The 16386-nt window shown below is 44.4% G+C and overlaps 2 protein-coding genes across 7 annotated transcripts in view; one reads left to right on the top strand and one right to left on the bottom strand.

The window, feature by feature from the left end:
- Positions 1-1106: 1106 nt before the first annotated feature.
- BRD3OS (BRD3 opposite strand) lies at positions 1107-5449 on the top strand. The gene is made up of 2 exons (XM_044992169.1): positions 1107-1188; positions 1624-5449. The coding sequence occupies exon 2, from the start codon at positions 2556-2558 to the stop codon at positions 2823-2825; it is 270 nt and encodes an 89-aa protein (XP_044848104.1). The 5' UTR covers positions 1107-1188; positions 1624-2555; the 3' UTR covers positions 2826-5449.
- A 4064-nt stretch (positions 5450-9513) lies between these two features.
- Positions 9514-16386, bottom strand: part of BRD3 (bromodomain containing 3) — a 69998-nt gene continuing 63125 nt past the window's right edge. For all 6 annotated transcript variants that reach the window (XM_044993171.1, XM_044993172.1, XM_044993173.1 and 3 more), the window contains exon 12: positions 9514-14009. In XM_044993171.1, the coding sequence (XP_044849106.1) occupies positions 13894-14009 (116 nt within the window). In that variant the 3' untranslated portion in view covers positions 9514-13893. The remainder of the gene's footprint in view (positions 14010-16386) is intronic.

Here is a 16386-nt window from a genome sequence, read left to right on the forward strand (position 1 = left end):
CAACTCCCCCCTCTGGAGGTACCTGGGTCAAGGTGGGGTCCTCAGGGGGGTTGATCACCATTGGATCCTCAGGTAGCTGGCGAGGGGAAGGCTCGGGGACTCTCCCACACTGTGGTCCACGTTGAATATCCGCCCGTCAGGCCAGTCTCTAGGTCTGTTGCTGGAGTCTCCCCAGCGGGAGCTGGGCCAGAGGTGTCCGGCTTCTCCAGCAGCTGCCTCTTAAGTGAGCTCTGGGGTTGAGCTCTTATATTGCCTGTCCGGCCTCTGACCCTCTGGGGGGTGGGCTTAGAGTGCTCTGGCTCCACCCACTCTCATGTCCTGCAGAGCTCATCCCACTCTGGGGCACGGGGAAACCACACAGCCTCCCTACACCCAACTTCTGGAGTCATGTGAATCTCAGCTTTCAGTCTTAAAAACACATAATCTAGTCCTCAAGACTGTAGAGAAACACTTAAAAATGTGACCCGAGTGAAAAGCAAATAAAAAGCATCCCAAATGTATTATTTTTAAGTCACATCAGGGGCACGAAGGGACTTGCTGCAACACAACCCAGTGCGTCAAAACCTCACGAGAACCTCACCGGAGTGGGGCCCGTGGTGCCACAAGCAGCACCGTGCACCCCGCAAGGCAACCAGGCTCCCCAAAATACAGAGCGCAGTGAACTGCGCAGAGCACAATGGCAATGCCAGGCCTCACACCACGCACAGGGCAGTGCCGGGCACCACACAGTGCACAGGGGCAACGGGGCAGCGCCAGGCCCCACACACCACACACAGGGCAGTGCCAGGCACCACAGTGCACAGGGGAACGGGGGAGGGCCAGGCACCACACAGCGCAAAGGGGCAGCGCCAGGCCCCACATACCACGCACAGGGGTACACGGCAGTGCCAGGCACCACACAGGGCAAGGGGCAGGGCTGGGCACAGGGCAGCGCACAGGGCAGGGCCGGGCACCACGGAGCACACTGGGCACGGGGCAGCGCACAGGGGCAGAGGGCAGCGCACAGGGCAGCGCACAGGGCAAGGGGCAGGGCTGGGGACGGGGCAGCGCGAGGCGCAGCGTCCGGGGGGCGGTGGATTGCTCGGCGCTCGTGCGCCTCCCCTGCCCATCGATGCTCTCGGAACTCGCAGCCGCAGCGGTTTCGTGGCGACGGGGAAGCCGAGGCCAGGGCGCAGCGGAGCGCGGCAGGTAGCGGGAGGGAGTGACCGGGGTGGGGTGGGGTATCGATCACCCGCCCGCAGTGACTGGGGGGGCTGAGGGTATCGATCACCCCCCCACAGCAGTGACTGGGGGTATTGATCACCCCAGCAGTGACTGGGGGCTGGGGGTATTGATCACCCCAGCAGTGACTGGGGGGGGGTTGGCGATATAGCTCGTCACGCCAGCAATAACTAGCGGGGGTCGAAAGCAAAGATCAGCACAAAAGGGGCTAAGGGAGGTTGGGGAGGGGAACAACTCACTCCCCAAAAATATTAACAAGGGGACCAAAGTGAAGACGACTAATGCACCCTCCAAGCAGATTGAAAAGTACCTGCCGGACCCAGAGCTCTGTGACCGGTGCCTAGGGTCTTCTTTGCTCTGGGTGGGAGGATGTGAGCAGCCGTGTTCTTCATGTCACTCTAGGTTGAAGCTGCCACACAGATTGAACAAAACGAAGGGTGAACCCTGGTGGGAAGCCAGTCTGCAGTGAGAAGGAAAGGCCCATGAATCAGCTTGCGAAGACCTTTACCACCCACTCACGTACAACAAGGTATTGACACGGCACATTGTACCAGCCATGTCTATTTCACTGGGATTTTCCCAGCCCTACCTCCAGCCAAACTGTAACATTTGCTGCTTTTCCATTGGAGAGTCATGATTATTACTAGAGAACACATCTTTGGGAATTGGAAAACCAGAGATAACTAAATCGATGTGCTTCAGATACGCTGCACCGACCAGACCCAGCGGGCATCTGTTGGTGCTTTTTAATGAAGTGACTCATGCGCACGCCTATCAATAAATCCATTTTAAAGGGTAAAGAAACCAGGCACAAGCAGTGAAATGGGCGCAAGTCTGGACTACGCTGAACTCCTAGATCTCTGTTGTTTCACCGTTTAATTAAAATCTCTCTAAGGGGTCTGGATTTTCCTGAGCCAGCCATTAGCCTTCAGGCCTCCGTTTCAGGTTGTTGAGGCTCTCTCTCCATGGACTCCAGTACCAAACGGGGTGTGTGCACAATAAGACTTTGCAAAATGACAGGGCATCATCAATGTACAATCGGTCCTTCAGAAGTCCTAATGTATTACACTGAGAGTAAGCACAAGTCTTCTATGGTGCTGTAACATACAGCACCTGTATCGGAAGTGTTGTACAGCATGTTATGCATGCTGACCTATATGTCATAAACCCCAATAGTGCCACAGCTAAAGGAGATTACCTTTTATCTCAGAGCAGTAGGAGCAGCATTGTACCCTGGCTTATACCTGTGAAGCCCCGATTAAGCCAACGAATCCACTACAGCGCTTGAGAGCTGGTACGAAACACGTTTAGTCTCCAGTGTCATTCCAGAGTGAATGACAGGCAGAGTAATGAATGGACGGGTGCCACTAGCTGAAAAAGCCTTATCTGAGAGCTATGCCAGGCTTCGTTACAGGGACACTTCGTTGCTCATCTGGCAGCAGCAGCAGCAGAAGTTGGAGACTGTCCCACCTGGTACATACTTGAGTAGAAGCCGGAGTATGTGGTACTCGCAGTATGGTAATGAGGCCATCCTGGTACGGGACAAAAACAAACTGGATGTCTCCAGAGACACTGGGCAATCAAAGTTTTGCATGATTATGTAATTTTAAAGGCTTCGTGTCAGAGATCTGTACATGGCAAACAAATACATGAAAGAACCTGTGCTAGGCCTCAGGCAAGTTCTAACCAACATTTTCATTCAAAAGCCATCATTAATATTAATGGTGGGTTTGGTTACATTGTTTCTCATCACTGCTGACTATCAGATAATTGGTATCAACCTACCAAGGTTCAGTGTGGTACGAAGAGATGAAGACTGGGGACACCTTACTAGAGGAAAAGGCCAAAATGTTAAATCAAGGGATCAGGCTAAAAAAGAAAAATACATACTGCCTTCCTTGTGTGTCTAACTGCTTTATGCCTGACCTACCCTCTGATTGGGTACCAGTGTAACTGTTTCAGTTATGGGTGTGATTTTGTTATTGAAATCGTTGTATCAGTATAGTCCCTAGTGTGAATACACATTGGTATAAACCTGTCTTACACCTGTGTAGCTTATTCCCCTTCCCTTACAAGAATAGCTATTCTGGCATAAGCAAGTTTATACCAATATAATAGCATCAGAGGCCAGGGGTGGTTTACCATTTTAACTGTACCATTATCATTAGAGCAGTACAACTTTTGCTGTGGACTGGCCCTTAGAAGATTATTAAAACTGAAAGGATGTTTGAAGTTTACATTTATTTTCACTGTTTATGCCACTGATTTATGTTACCTATTTCACTGAGACTGAATGATGAAAATAGGCTAGTCAGTTTCACTTGCCAGTCCTTATACACTAGCAAAATTCTGCAATGGCGGCCTTGCAAATGCATCTCGGCAATGTTGGAGTCCAAACTGTTTTCATTTGAAATCATTCTTCAGAATGTTTCTAGTGAGATTGGTCTGCAAAAATACACAGAACCTTCATTTTGGACTTTTCCTGTCCCCTTTTCATATTTTCCCTATAAATGGTCTCTTACAATCTCAATTCATGATCTGGCAGTTGAGTTGAATAATTTACAGTATTAAGCAGAATAGGGAAAGGATGTACTGAGTGAAGTTACATTTGGGCCTTAGAAGGGTCTGGGTAAGAGAGGTGTATAAAGGCAGTTGCTTCTCTCTGATATTACAGTTCAGTATCATGGAGGTACCAATTTGAAGGCATCATTCTGTGAAGTCAGTAGGACGACTCATATGAATAATACTCTGCTTAAGTAACAATTGCACGAGTCACATAATAGTTCAAAAGCATATCACCAGAATGATGACTGAATCATCAGATAGGCAAGGAGAAATTTAGCAGAGTAATAATGAAGAAAGCTTCTGTTAACAAACACACATCGCTTGGTAAGGGTTGAAAGGAAAGAAATGTCTGAAAGAAAACAAGAGTGCTACAGCCATAGGTCAACTGCAAAAGGGATTTTCTTGTTCAAGCGTTCTGTATAGTTAAACCTTAATGCATGTAACAGTTATGCATTTAGCCTTCATAATGTGTCTCACTCTATTTATGCAGTTCCTATTTCAAACAAAAATAATGGGAGTGTCCATTATAAATAAAGCTAGGAAGGATTTTTTATTTAAGTTTTGACAAACAACGTCTTATTTAATTGTAGTTGATATCAATATTGAAAAAATTGTGTCCAGAAATTATTTTTTTCAGTTGTCAAAGTCTAAAGGATTTTAAAAAAAAACAGACTTCTACATCTGGAAATGAACACTGGTGTCTGGCTCCCAGTTGTGTCTGCCATCGCTACCCTATTGTGTATATTAGGGCTTGATCTAGCAGGGCAGGCTCAAGCCCTTAGAAATCATGGGATTTACATGGCTCATCCAGCACATGCTTAAACTCAAGCATGTGCACAGTCCCGTTGACTTCAGTGGCACTAATCACGTGCCTACAGTTAAAATGCCTTAAGTAGTTGGCTGGATCAGACCCCTAGACCCCAATTCAGCCAGGTACTTATTGCGGCCGTGGCCCTGATCCAACAAAGCACTCGGGCACCTGCTTAACTGACTTCAGTTGGGCTGCCCATCTGCCTAAAGCTAAGCATGTTGCAGAATTGGGCCCATTCTCCTGTACTTCTCAGTAGTCATTCGGCTTATTCCAAGAAGTTTTATTTTTAAAACTTTTTAAGCACCTTAAAGTTTCTTAATATACAGAAAAATTCGGTATCCAGCCTTCTCCCAAGCTAACAATAACACATCCATTCTACTGTGGATGAACTAGTTTTTCTGCACTCAGCACTTACTGTTAGCAAGTGCATTCGCTAGATCAGAGTTACCCCTGATTTGTTTAGCTGTTACTATTTATGCATGTATCCATGATTACTACAAACTACTGTATGTTCAGAAAGTTTAACTTGGGCCCTGATCCTGCAAGCACACACTTATGCATAGGCTTTATTTTACACACATGACCTTGGTCTCCTCGGGACTATTTGGGTGGGTAAAGTTAAGCATGTCTACAGGAGCAGGCCTTACACGGCACTAAAGGGATTTTGTATTCCTTGCTTTTCTGCACATCCCTCTAAATGTGATTGTATATTTTCTCATCATTTAGTATTAATGTATTCTCAGTAGTCTTGGCAGATTTGGTGGTATGACTAGTATGAACCGAGTTTCTGTAATTAGTTATGCAGTGTTGGTGCAGTTATTGTAAATGCATTTGTTGTCTATTGATGTCAATTAAAATGGTTTGAATGTGTCATCTGTACCAGCTGTTTTTTCTTTTCCACATTAACTGCCTTAGCCCGTCTGATTATTATTTGTATTACAGCTCAAAATACTGACCGAGGCAAGGTATTGGGCAGGTAGGTATTTATGCAGATACACCCAATTGGGGATTGTATTAACTAGGGGTGTCTGATCGCCATTTATTCCTTAACGTAAGGATGAGTCTCATAGAACAGAAATCTGCAGCCGAGGTTACCTGTGGTTAGCTAGTTGTGGGTGAGGCTGGAGTCTCCAGGACAGTGCTGTTGCACAGCTGCTCAGTCTTCATTGCTGATTCAACAGCCCAAAGATTTTGTGAACTCTTCCTGTGGAGCTTGAGATGGGATTTGATGAGTACCCCTGCTGTTGCTGCTTCTCGTGTGCATGAAGGGCTACAGTGAAGATGTCAAAGCGAGTCCACTGAGCTGATGGGGAGCCATATGCTGTCCGTCCTTTCATAGATTCCAAGCCAGAAGGGACCACAGTGATCATCGGGTCTGACCTTCTGTATAACACAGGCCAGAGAACTTCCCGGAATAATTCCTAGAGCAGATCATTCAGAAAAAACATCCAATCTTGAATGATGTCCAGTAAGGACCCACAGAGTCCTGCTTACCTTCTAGCTAAACCCCCAGGCAGTCAAGTGCAGCTAAGCCTCAGTGGAGCCGCCTGATTGGCTGAGGGGATCAGCACACTTGCTCTTAAGACCAGCAGCAGTAGCAGGGTGCTGTCTGCTCAAAGCATGTGCTACAATGGCGCCTGCTTGTTCCCAGCCCCGCTGCTGCCTTGGATCCAGCCGTGCCTCACTACAGGCAACCCAGCTCTGATTCCTGACATCTGGCCTCTCACTCCCAGACTGACCTTGGGCTCCAGTTCCTACAACTAGGCACAACTGCCCGCATCCCGGTCCCTCACAATTTAAAAATAGCCGGTGATGGAGAATCCACCATGCCCTTGGTAAATTGTTCTGACACCTACTTACCCTCTCTGTTAAAAATTTTTTTACAGTCTGAATTTCTCTAGCTTTCACTTCCAGCTATTGAATCGTGTTCTATCTTTATCTGCTAGATTGAAGAGCCCATTATCAAATATTTGTTCCCCATGTAGGTACTTATAGACTGTGATCGTTTCCTTTAATCTTCTCTTTGTTAAGCTAACTAGCTTGAGCTCCTTGAGTCTCTCACTGATCCTTTAGTCATTCGCAGGGCTCCAGTTTATCAATATCCTTCTTGCATTGTGGACACCAGATCCGAACATGGTATCCAGCAGCAGCAGTCACAGCAGAGCCAAATACAGAGGTAAAATAACATCTCTAATTCCTACTTGAGATTCCTGCTTGGCCAGCTTGAGGTGCAGTGGCAAAGTGGTTAAGGTGCGTTATGACAATCCAGCAGGTCATGTGTTCAAGTCTAGCTCAGTTTCACACTGAAAAGCTGCCTCCAGCTCACTGAGCTGCAGCATAGGCACCTGGATCCATAGGGTTGGGGAAGTCAAAAGTGGTTGATGGAAAATGACACACTGTAAACCACATCAGCCTGATGAGCCATCTGTGGCTCAGGGCAGACTTTGCCTTTTCTGGGATAGCGCATCCTGTGGAAGTAGCTCTCCTGCAGCAGAAGAGAAAGAGAGAGACACGCCATTTAACAAGAATAAAACAACTACAGGAAGAGAGTAAATGTCACATAATTTTTAATGCTGTCATGTAGGAATGGCTCGTGGCGCTGAGTGTCCCTAAGCATCTGACTGCCAGAAATTGAGCGTGGACGAGAGAATGGCTCACTGAAAATTGCCCTGCTCTGTTCATTCTCTCTGAAGCATCTGGTCCCAGCCGCTTTCGGAAAACAGGATACTGGGCTAGATGGACCATTGGTCTGACCCAGTACAGCTGCTATTATTATTTTTAAAGGGGATGGAGATGCAGGAGCAAACCCTCTTGGGGCTCAGCTACCCCTGTCCTTGGGGTATATAGTGCCTGAAAATAAGACCTAAAATAGCCAGCACATGGCAGAAAAATGTGTACCTAGCCAGATCTGACTGAGTTGCCTCTCACAGGCAAACCACAGTCTTAGCCACTTGAAAGTAGCTCCAACGTTTCCAATACCAATTGGTCCAGCTTTTCATTAACCCCCTGACTATGCCCAGTGGTGCTGACTGTGCCTCTTACAGGTTATTATTAATAAAACACTTACCTCTCTTGCACCTGTGCTGGCTCACAAGACAGACTGGACCAACCAACTGGACCAACCAATGGCTGCTGCGTAAGTGGGGTCAGTGTTGGTAAAAATTCCAGCATCTGGCATTAGTTTTGGCCAGTTCAAAGTAATTAACTGGTGCCTAACCAGCTGTTAAACCACAGTGAAATTCCTCAGCTTCCCTCTTTTAATATAGCACTTCCCAAGTCAAGATAACAGGCCTGATTCTCATTTAACCTCAGGTCCTTTACCCCTCTATGACTCACTGAAAGTGAGTGCAAATGCCCTGTACATTGCCAGAATGGCATAACCTTGTCTATGCCTTATGCTCTGTAGTTGTTATGGAGATGTAGCTTAGCCAAGATCCTTCAGGTGAGGAACATAATGTTGACCTCACCCACCTACCCCACCGTAACACCTGTCTGCGCCTTGTTTCTACTAGGATTTTACAGCAAGATAGCTAATGTGTGTTAGCAACAACCTTGCTCTTAAAAACCCACCTTTTTGGCAGTGAGGACGCAGTCTCAGAATTGGTCATGAAGAGCCAGCTAGTGGATGCAGGTGGGCAGATGGAAAGGGGAGAGTCCTGTTCTACCACTTGCAAACGTGTGCAGGTGACAGCTGGAATCCAAGCACCTGGGATGAAGCCCTGACCCTATTGTAATCAATGGGAGTTTTGCTATTGACTTGATTGTGGCCAGGACTTCTCTCAAAGGACAAAGGGCAGTCATGCAAATATCAGGCACACCAAGTATTTTTTTTTTTTTGTTCCCCTGGAAATTTCTTTGGAAGCCCCGGAGAAATGTATCGGGAGCTCTCCATGTCCTACATCGAAGGGTTGGGTCTTGGAGGTGCGGAATGTTTAACCAAGAGAGTCGTCCATTAGACATTTGAGTAAAGAGCTGTCTACAAAAAGCAAAGTTTTAAAACCATCTGAATAAAAATCATTTCCCTTCTCAGTAAATCAGTTTGCATCTCCTTGGTGACCAGGATATCATCTCTCTCTAGTTCTCTGGTCATCCATGGAGTCTTTTAGAAAAACAGGGCAGACGAGACCTGAATTTCTGATGTAAAAACAAACAAAAAAAACTTAAACCAAACCAATGCCCCTTCCCCCAGATTCTTTTCAGGTAAACTTCAAGAACCATGCTGTAGCTTACCTATGCCCCCAATCCTGCAAATAGACCCACACTCCAGGCAGGGCCCCTATTGATTTCAGTGGTAAGGGTCCATCTACATGGATCCAGTTGCAGGATTAGGGCCTAAAGCAGGATGGTTGCTGAAAAATAAATCCTGAACAATTAGTTGGGGAAACCATGGAAGCAATAGCCTAGATCACTCCAGCACTATGGCCCTGAGTCAGCAAAGTACTTGAGACCTGGTCTAGATAGTTTTTGTACCAGTGTGGTTCTTTTTTTAACCAATATAGTTTTACAGTACAATCCATAGTGTGAACACGGTTAACCTGGGATACAGGTGCCTTATACTGGTATAGCTTATTCCCTTGCTCGTACAGGCAACGCTATACCAATAGAAGCACATTTATACCTGTATAACTATGTCCACACTAGGGGGATTATACCACTTTGACCATACTGGCAAATGCAAAGTGGTGCCACTTGCGTGTGTAGACAAATCCGTAAGCACATCCCTATTCAACAAAGCACCGACTACACTGGGATTTATGCATGCGCTTGAAGTTAACCAGAGACATAAGTACTTGGCAATATTACTTAAGTGCTTTGCTGAATCAGGACCTCATATGATTTCAACCATGGTGAAGACCCCGGGGGAAAGAAGGAAACAAGCAATGTATAAAACTTCACACGCACAGGCACTTTTTTTTTTTTTTTTATTATGAAAACAAAACAAATGCCCCAGGAGAGGGGTCCATGATTACCAGTAACATCAAAGATTACTTTCTAACTTTTTTAATTCTGTTGTGTCGAGGCCAGCATTTGCAATAAACAAGCTAAAACTAGTTACATTGACTCATTCTTCAGTAACTGACTTTTACAGGAATATACTAGAAATGGCACTAAAAAGTCTTAAGAAAAAGAGTTACGGTAAATTTGCATGCACATCATACAGAAAAGTAACATTTGTTTTAAATATTAAAAAAAAAAGGAAAAACGGAACAAAACGTACAACAACAAATTGTTTTGGAATTGTTATGCCAGTTATCGGGGCGTAAGCTCTAAAAGGCCCGTGTCAAATCCTAGCTGGTGGGTTGTTTTATTTACTTTTAAAAAATGATTTTTTAAAAAGATATGCAAATACCATTTTTTAAAAATGCATCTAACCATTTTACAAGGACGAGAATGCTGCTACTGTAATGACCTCCTCCTGCCCTGTATTAATCTCCTATAACTCACAGCCTGCCCACAGTTGCACCATAATGCTAATTGCTTGCGTTTTAGAACATGTATTTTTAAAATCCATTACTAAAAAGTTTTTTTTGTCATGCCCCAACTCCCACCCCTAGCTCCACCCCTAGCCTTAAAAAACATCGTTTAAAAAAAGGAAACAAATTAAAAACTGGTCTAAGAGTCCCAAAAGTAGAGAGAAAATTAAATTAGGTAACTGTAGACTGATTCCACCAACCAGAGAACATTTTAATGCGCGCGCGCGTGTGTGTGTGTGTATGGAAATCAGTTCTACAATTTAATGCGTGTGTGTGTGTGTGTGTGGAAATCAGTTCTACAATTTCAAACCCTGTTGATAGGAAAGTTTAAAATCACAGCAATAAAAACACTGAATGTGTTTTGCCTCAACTGTATCTATTCAGTGAAAAATTTTTAATCAACACATTTGTTTTCTAGGTGAACTAGGGCCTGATCCTTGGGAGGCCGATGTTCCTCAGCTTCCATAGGAGTCTGGGCCTTATGGTGTGACAAGAAATAGGCTTAACCTATGATCATTTTATAAAGCTTTTAAATGATATACTGACATGGGTTGATTAGGGACATGCACATTCTTCTCCTTTCTGCTGTTGGCTCCCCCCACCCCCATTTTCTTACAAGTATCAAACTTATTTTTATTTACTTGATGTAAACACTCTGGGGCAGCTCATCAGCTTGTGTAAATTGCCACCAATGACTATGTCCCTGAGTGAATTTCATATTCATTTAATAGATGTAACCCAGATGCGCATGGGGGAGGATTTCAGTATGAAGGAAATAGCTTATTTCTCAGCATTTTTTTTCCAGATTGGCATTGAATTGCTCAGATCTATTTAAAACCAAATAGTCCTCAGTTTCTTTTAACACGCATTAAAGGTTAAAACAAAAACAAAAAGCAAAAAAGCAAATCCACCCTTCAAAAAGAAAAAACCCCACCAAAAACAACAAAAACCCACCATAAGCTCTAATTAGATGTATATTACATTTCCTCACAGTAACGTTTAAAAATATATTACTAAGGATCTGTTTGGGGGAGAAGTTTTGTTGTTTTTTTTAAATTTAAACAACGAAGGGCAGTTTTTAAAAAAATATAGGAACTAAAATGAACCTTAGTTTAATGGAAAAGGTAAATTGTTAATTTCAGTAAGATGCTGGATACCCTCATTGATCCATTCCTTGCAAATGCTGTAGGGCCCAATCCTGCCAGGCCCTGAGCACCTCCTGCGGAAAGGCTGAATATCCCATTGATTTCAAAGTGACTAGAGGCTCTTCAGCAATCTTTAGGAGGCATTCAGTGTCTTACAGAATCAGGCTCCATTCCTATAGCACAACAGGATAATCCTTCCTGGGGCTTTGGCAGATTCTGTGCACAGCTGCTGCTGATTTTGTCATTAAGACGCATACACAGAGCCGCTTCAGTTGCATTAGAGTTATGTATGAATAACTCGCCATCTTTCCTGAAATGCTGACTGAGGTGACGATGATGTAGTTTGTAGACAGATGCAAGGGTAAGGCAGCTATTTCATCTCTGATAGTCTATCCTCTAAAAGTCTGTCCAATCAAATGTGGTTACATGGGAACTGAGTGACAATTGAGCCTGGATACAGTAACTTTTGCACCAAAGTGAACATTTTAGAGCAAAGACGCCCCAAAGTGCAAGCCATGGTGTTCTAGCAACAGGCCCCACGGATTCCCTCACTTTCAAAAAGGAGGTGCTGCCCACCTGGACCACATGTCCCAGCATGCAACGTTTTCTCTCCAGCTCTTTGGAAGCTAAACTTGCTGGGAACATTGCATGCTGGGATTTGCAGTCCTCATAGGCCACACCCCAGTATTATAAAATGAGGACAGCTGCAACCTGCACCACTTTATGAGGATAAGGTGCAGCCCGAAGGCTCTTGGCAGTCTGCTAATATGGGCCTCTGCAGGGCAAAGGTCAAAGCTTCCCATGAAAGAGGCAATGAGGTAGCCTCAGGGAACTAGGGGTCGGATAGGGAAAAGCATAACTGCTGTTAAACTCTGTATATTTTTTTTCTTTACAATAAAAAGGTTTTTTTTTTAAAAAAAAAATCAAGAATTCAATTTACTATACATTTCCGCCCCTCGGATTACAAAGTTTATATTATAGAACTGGGGTTTTCCTAAAATTGGATTAAAAAAAAAACAGAGAAAGATCTTGTGGAAAAATTACAAATAAGATAAAATAAACATGTGCTGCATCTGGAAGTCATCTATACCTGTAAGTCTCCAAATTCTGTACAAAAAAAGCAAGAGAAAAGAAGGAACAAAACAAAACAAAAAATTGAGTACACAAAACATGATAGAGCACCGACACAGGAAATAATGGACTGTAGCACCTGTAGGTAAAAAGTCCAATACATTTAAATAAGGTCGCAGATTTTTTTTTTTTTTTTAGACTGGTTCAAACCATTTAAAAAACCTCTGCATTTCTGCTGTTCTTCATAATGCAGTTTTCTTAATGTTTCAAATGACCAATGGTGTTAATAAATAAAGTATTTATATATACATGAAATTAGGGACAGTGACAATGGAGTATGTGTTGCAGCAGTGCAGGTTTAAACATTAGGCTGGACTCTCATAGAAAATTTCTGAGCCTTACGAAAAAAACGTCTTTTTTCTGGTTTTCTGACCCCTTCCCCCCCCCCCTTTTTTTTTTCCCTTGAGGTAAAAGTTTCAGTGTTTGGAAACCTGCACCCTGCGAGACACAGAAGTAGCGTTCCCTCCTAGGAGCTCCTTGCTGATACAAAGATAGGATAAAAAAACATTCAACCTCCCTCCCCCATTCCATTGGTGACATGGCCTGGGCTGAGGCTGCAGTGCCCACTTTATCTGCAATCTGTCTATAGCCTCTGATTTGGGAAGGTACTTGGAGTACATATCTCATTTTGAGCATGTGGGTTGTCTCCTTGATGTCAGGGGGTCTGGCTCATTAGGGTGGTTGAAAATTTTTTGATGGGGAAATTGGAGGTTTTCAGTGACACAAAGTGTCTGTTCTCCTCAAAAAAAAAAAGTTGATTTTTGTTGAAAGACTGAACATGTTTTATTTTTTCAACAAAAAGTCAAAATTTTCGAGGGGGGCGGGGAATTCTGACCAGCTCTATTGCTCACATGCTTAAAGTTAAGCACATGCTTAAGTACCTTCCTGAATAGGAGCCTACTTCTCTATCCCCCTCCCCCAAAAGGATACATTTTAACAATCCACAGTACATGAGTTTTTCTTTTTTTATGTAAAAAGATGATAGCATCTGACATTTTCATCACACTGTAGACTTGGAGATTAAGAATACTAGTGCTAATAACAAATACACCAACTAGTTCAAAAGCTAACATCTTTCAGATACAGTACCATTTTACAGAGATTTCTTTTTTTAAAAATGTTTCCTTGCGTTGTAGTGAGCCAGGTTGGGTGTATTAAAAGGGGGGTGGGGAAACAAACAAAAAAACACCTGTATACTACACCTTGCAGATTTTTCTATGGATCTCTTGTTAAGAGTTCAAAGTTCTTGTCACATCCAAGCAACCATCTTCAGTTAAAAAAATTTAGAGACTTTACGCAAAGTGAACTACTTATCATAAAGTCTAGTCACACGCACACACAAAAAAGATCTTTGACCTATTAAAAGCAAAGAAAAAATTGGAAGATATCTTTTATAACACTGAATTTAAAAAAAAAAATTTAAAAAATGAGAGAGAGAAAAAAACCTGACCACCGTGGAACAAGAGTAGTATATTAACCATAGAAGGGAACACTGCAGAGTATTGGTGTGTATGTTGTCCGTTTTTTTTTTTGTTAAGTGTCTAGTTTATTCTGAATCGCTGCTGTCCGAACTGGATCCGCTTGAACTGCTGCTTCCAGATTCTGAGGAGCTGCTGCTGCTGAGACGGGAAGGGCCTCCGGATGGAGCCGAGCCAGACTTTTCTAGAGGGAAGTAGGTTGTGCATCATTTATTTGAAAGAGATCTGAACTATGAAATATTTATTCATATAGACCCCTCCCTACACTCTTCCCACCCTTGGGTTGAACAGTCTAGGGGCTGGCATGGTACAATCCAATAGATGCGGCAACATCCAAAACCTCTGGAAAATTGGAGAAGGCCTTAAAGTGGAACTGCCCCGGTAGCAAGCTTTTTAAGTGGCCAATTATTTTAATAGCAAATGTTCAATGGAAAAAAACCCAAATCCAAACAACCCACGATAAATACAACTTGAATCTCAGGTTGGTTTCAACTGGATGGCACAAGTACGTAGCCCACACTCAGCGTGCAGGGCCTGAAGCTGGCTAGCACAGCCTCCACCTGGGCAACTTCCACCAGCTGGACTCCAGCTGTTCTTTAAAAGATTCACACCAGTACAGCTAAGAGGAGAATTCAGCCCGTGGATTTTGCTGGGGACTACTCAGTGGGTATTTCCCCCAAGCTCTGGGTTCTGGGCATTCTCGGAGAGTCAACCCAGGGAGATGAATAATGTTTGTTGGTAAAATTTTCCTGTAGGAAAAAGGCAGGTTTATCAGATTATCAATACAAAGGTTCTACCCCAGCTGGGCAAGATCTAAGCTTGGAGGCTGTCAAGCCTGTTATTCAGTCTACAGCCTTGTCTACATGAGGAAGTTGCACCAGTTTAACTTGGGCTACATCTACACTATGAGCAAGGGGTGTGAGTCCTCTCCTCGTGTAGACACGCTCGCTGTAGCTCTCATTGAGCTATGGTATAACTAGTAGTGTAGCTGGGGTAGCATGGGTCACGGCTGCAGAGGCCCAGTTTAGTGGTGCTGAGTATGTACCCACTGGTTTAACACTGGCTTGTACACAGCACTGCTAAGCCATGCTTCTGCTGCCATTATCTGTGCTACCATGGCTATACTATTTATACCCACATTAGCTGGATGAGAGACAGAGTGAGTATGTGTACACGAGCAGGGGAACAACAGCCCTTGCTCATAATGTAGATGTGGCCTTAAATCAGTTTTTAAACCAATTTTGTTCAATGAGCGCAAACCCCTGCGTAAACACTCTTCTTTCAGTTTAGCCTTAACTACTACTTCTTTCATATGGCTTGGATAGGTAGCAATGGCTACAAATTTATATCTAGGTTTGACAGCTAGTACAATTCCTGCACCAGTGAGCTGGGGAATGTCTTTCAGGCCCCGTGCGAAAGAACAAAGGGGACACTCAGATATGTGCTCCATCGTTTGTGGCTGGGGACCACAGTCGCATCCAGGTGTTTGTCACATTTTCCATTTAAAGAGGGTTTGCCTACATCTCCCATGAGATGTCCTGATGCAGTTCAATCTGCACCCGTCTTTCTGATATAAATCAAAACCCAGTGGTTCCTCAGAAGGGTCAACATCGAGCTGTGTTGAGCAGTCGAAAGGCTCCATGTGGCTCTCCATTGAGTCCCAGCGTCAAAGTTGAGTGTAAGGGTCTTGATGTGGTTCCATTGAGGGCTGCAGGATTTGAATCTGGTCTTTGGTGGGTTCTGCAGGTCATTGTGCAGCGGGATCCTCGTGTTTGCACTGACAAGGTTGAGAAAGCGAGATGTCTGGGCAGCTCTTCTAATGGGTGGAGGCTGGATGTGCGATAGGACCTGGAGCCAGTTGTCTGGAGTCGAATCCCTGACACTATGTGCGTGGCGTTACTGAGTTGAGCGTCAAGGAGTTTAGTGTGGCTGCTGTGAGACCGCACTGGCGCACAGCATTCAGCTGCAGAATGTACCAAGGCAATTGTTGCTGTTCATAAGGTCCGTGGACTGGAGCCCCATGACATTCCAGCCGATTTCCTGATAAGCGCGACACGAGACCCGACCCTATCGCAGGTGTTGTTGAAAGGTTGAACTCCGGTCCAGCGTAACACCAAGATACTTTGAGTTAGCCTCATGCCTCGCCACAGAACTGCGCATGGGGTTTGGTATTAGTAATTTGATGGTTCAGATGGAAAGCGGTCACCACTGGTTTTTTTCGAGCTAGGCCTAAGTTTCCAGCATTGGAATTAATCAGCCGTTGTGGTAGGATCTAGGGTTACGGTGCAGCTGATGGTATGAAGGCTTGTGTGCTGAACAGGTAGAGCGACGTCATCCACATACATGAATTTCCATCACTGGGCTATCCACAGCGTATAGATTTAAAAAGTATCTGGGCCAGGATGGAGCCCTGAGGGATGCCCAAGTTAAGAGTTCTTGGTCTACTGATCTGGCTAATAAGATGTAGCTTAAAGCGGCAGTCGCCAGTCATTGCTGCCAAGAGAGGGATCGTTTGCCAGCAGTGAATGATGCAGGAGATCGAGGAGGAGGCCCTGTTTCCA

This window comes from Mauremys mutica, chromosome 18 (assembly GCF_020497125.1).
Source record: "Mauremys mutica isolate MM-2020 ecotype Southern chromosome 18, ASM2049712v1, whole genome shotgun sequence".
Taxonomy (NCBI): Eukaryota; Metazoa; Chordata; order Testudines; family Geoemydidae; genus Mauremys; species Mauremys mutica.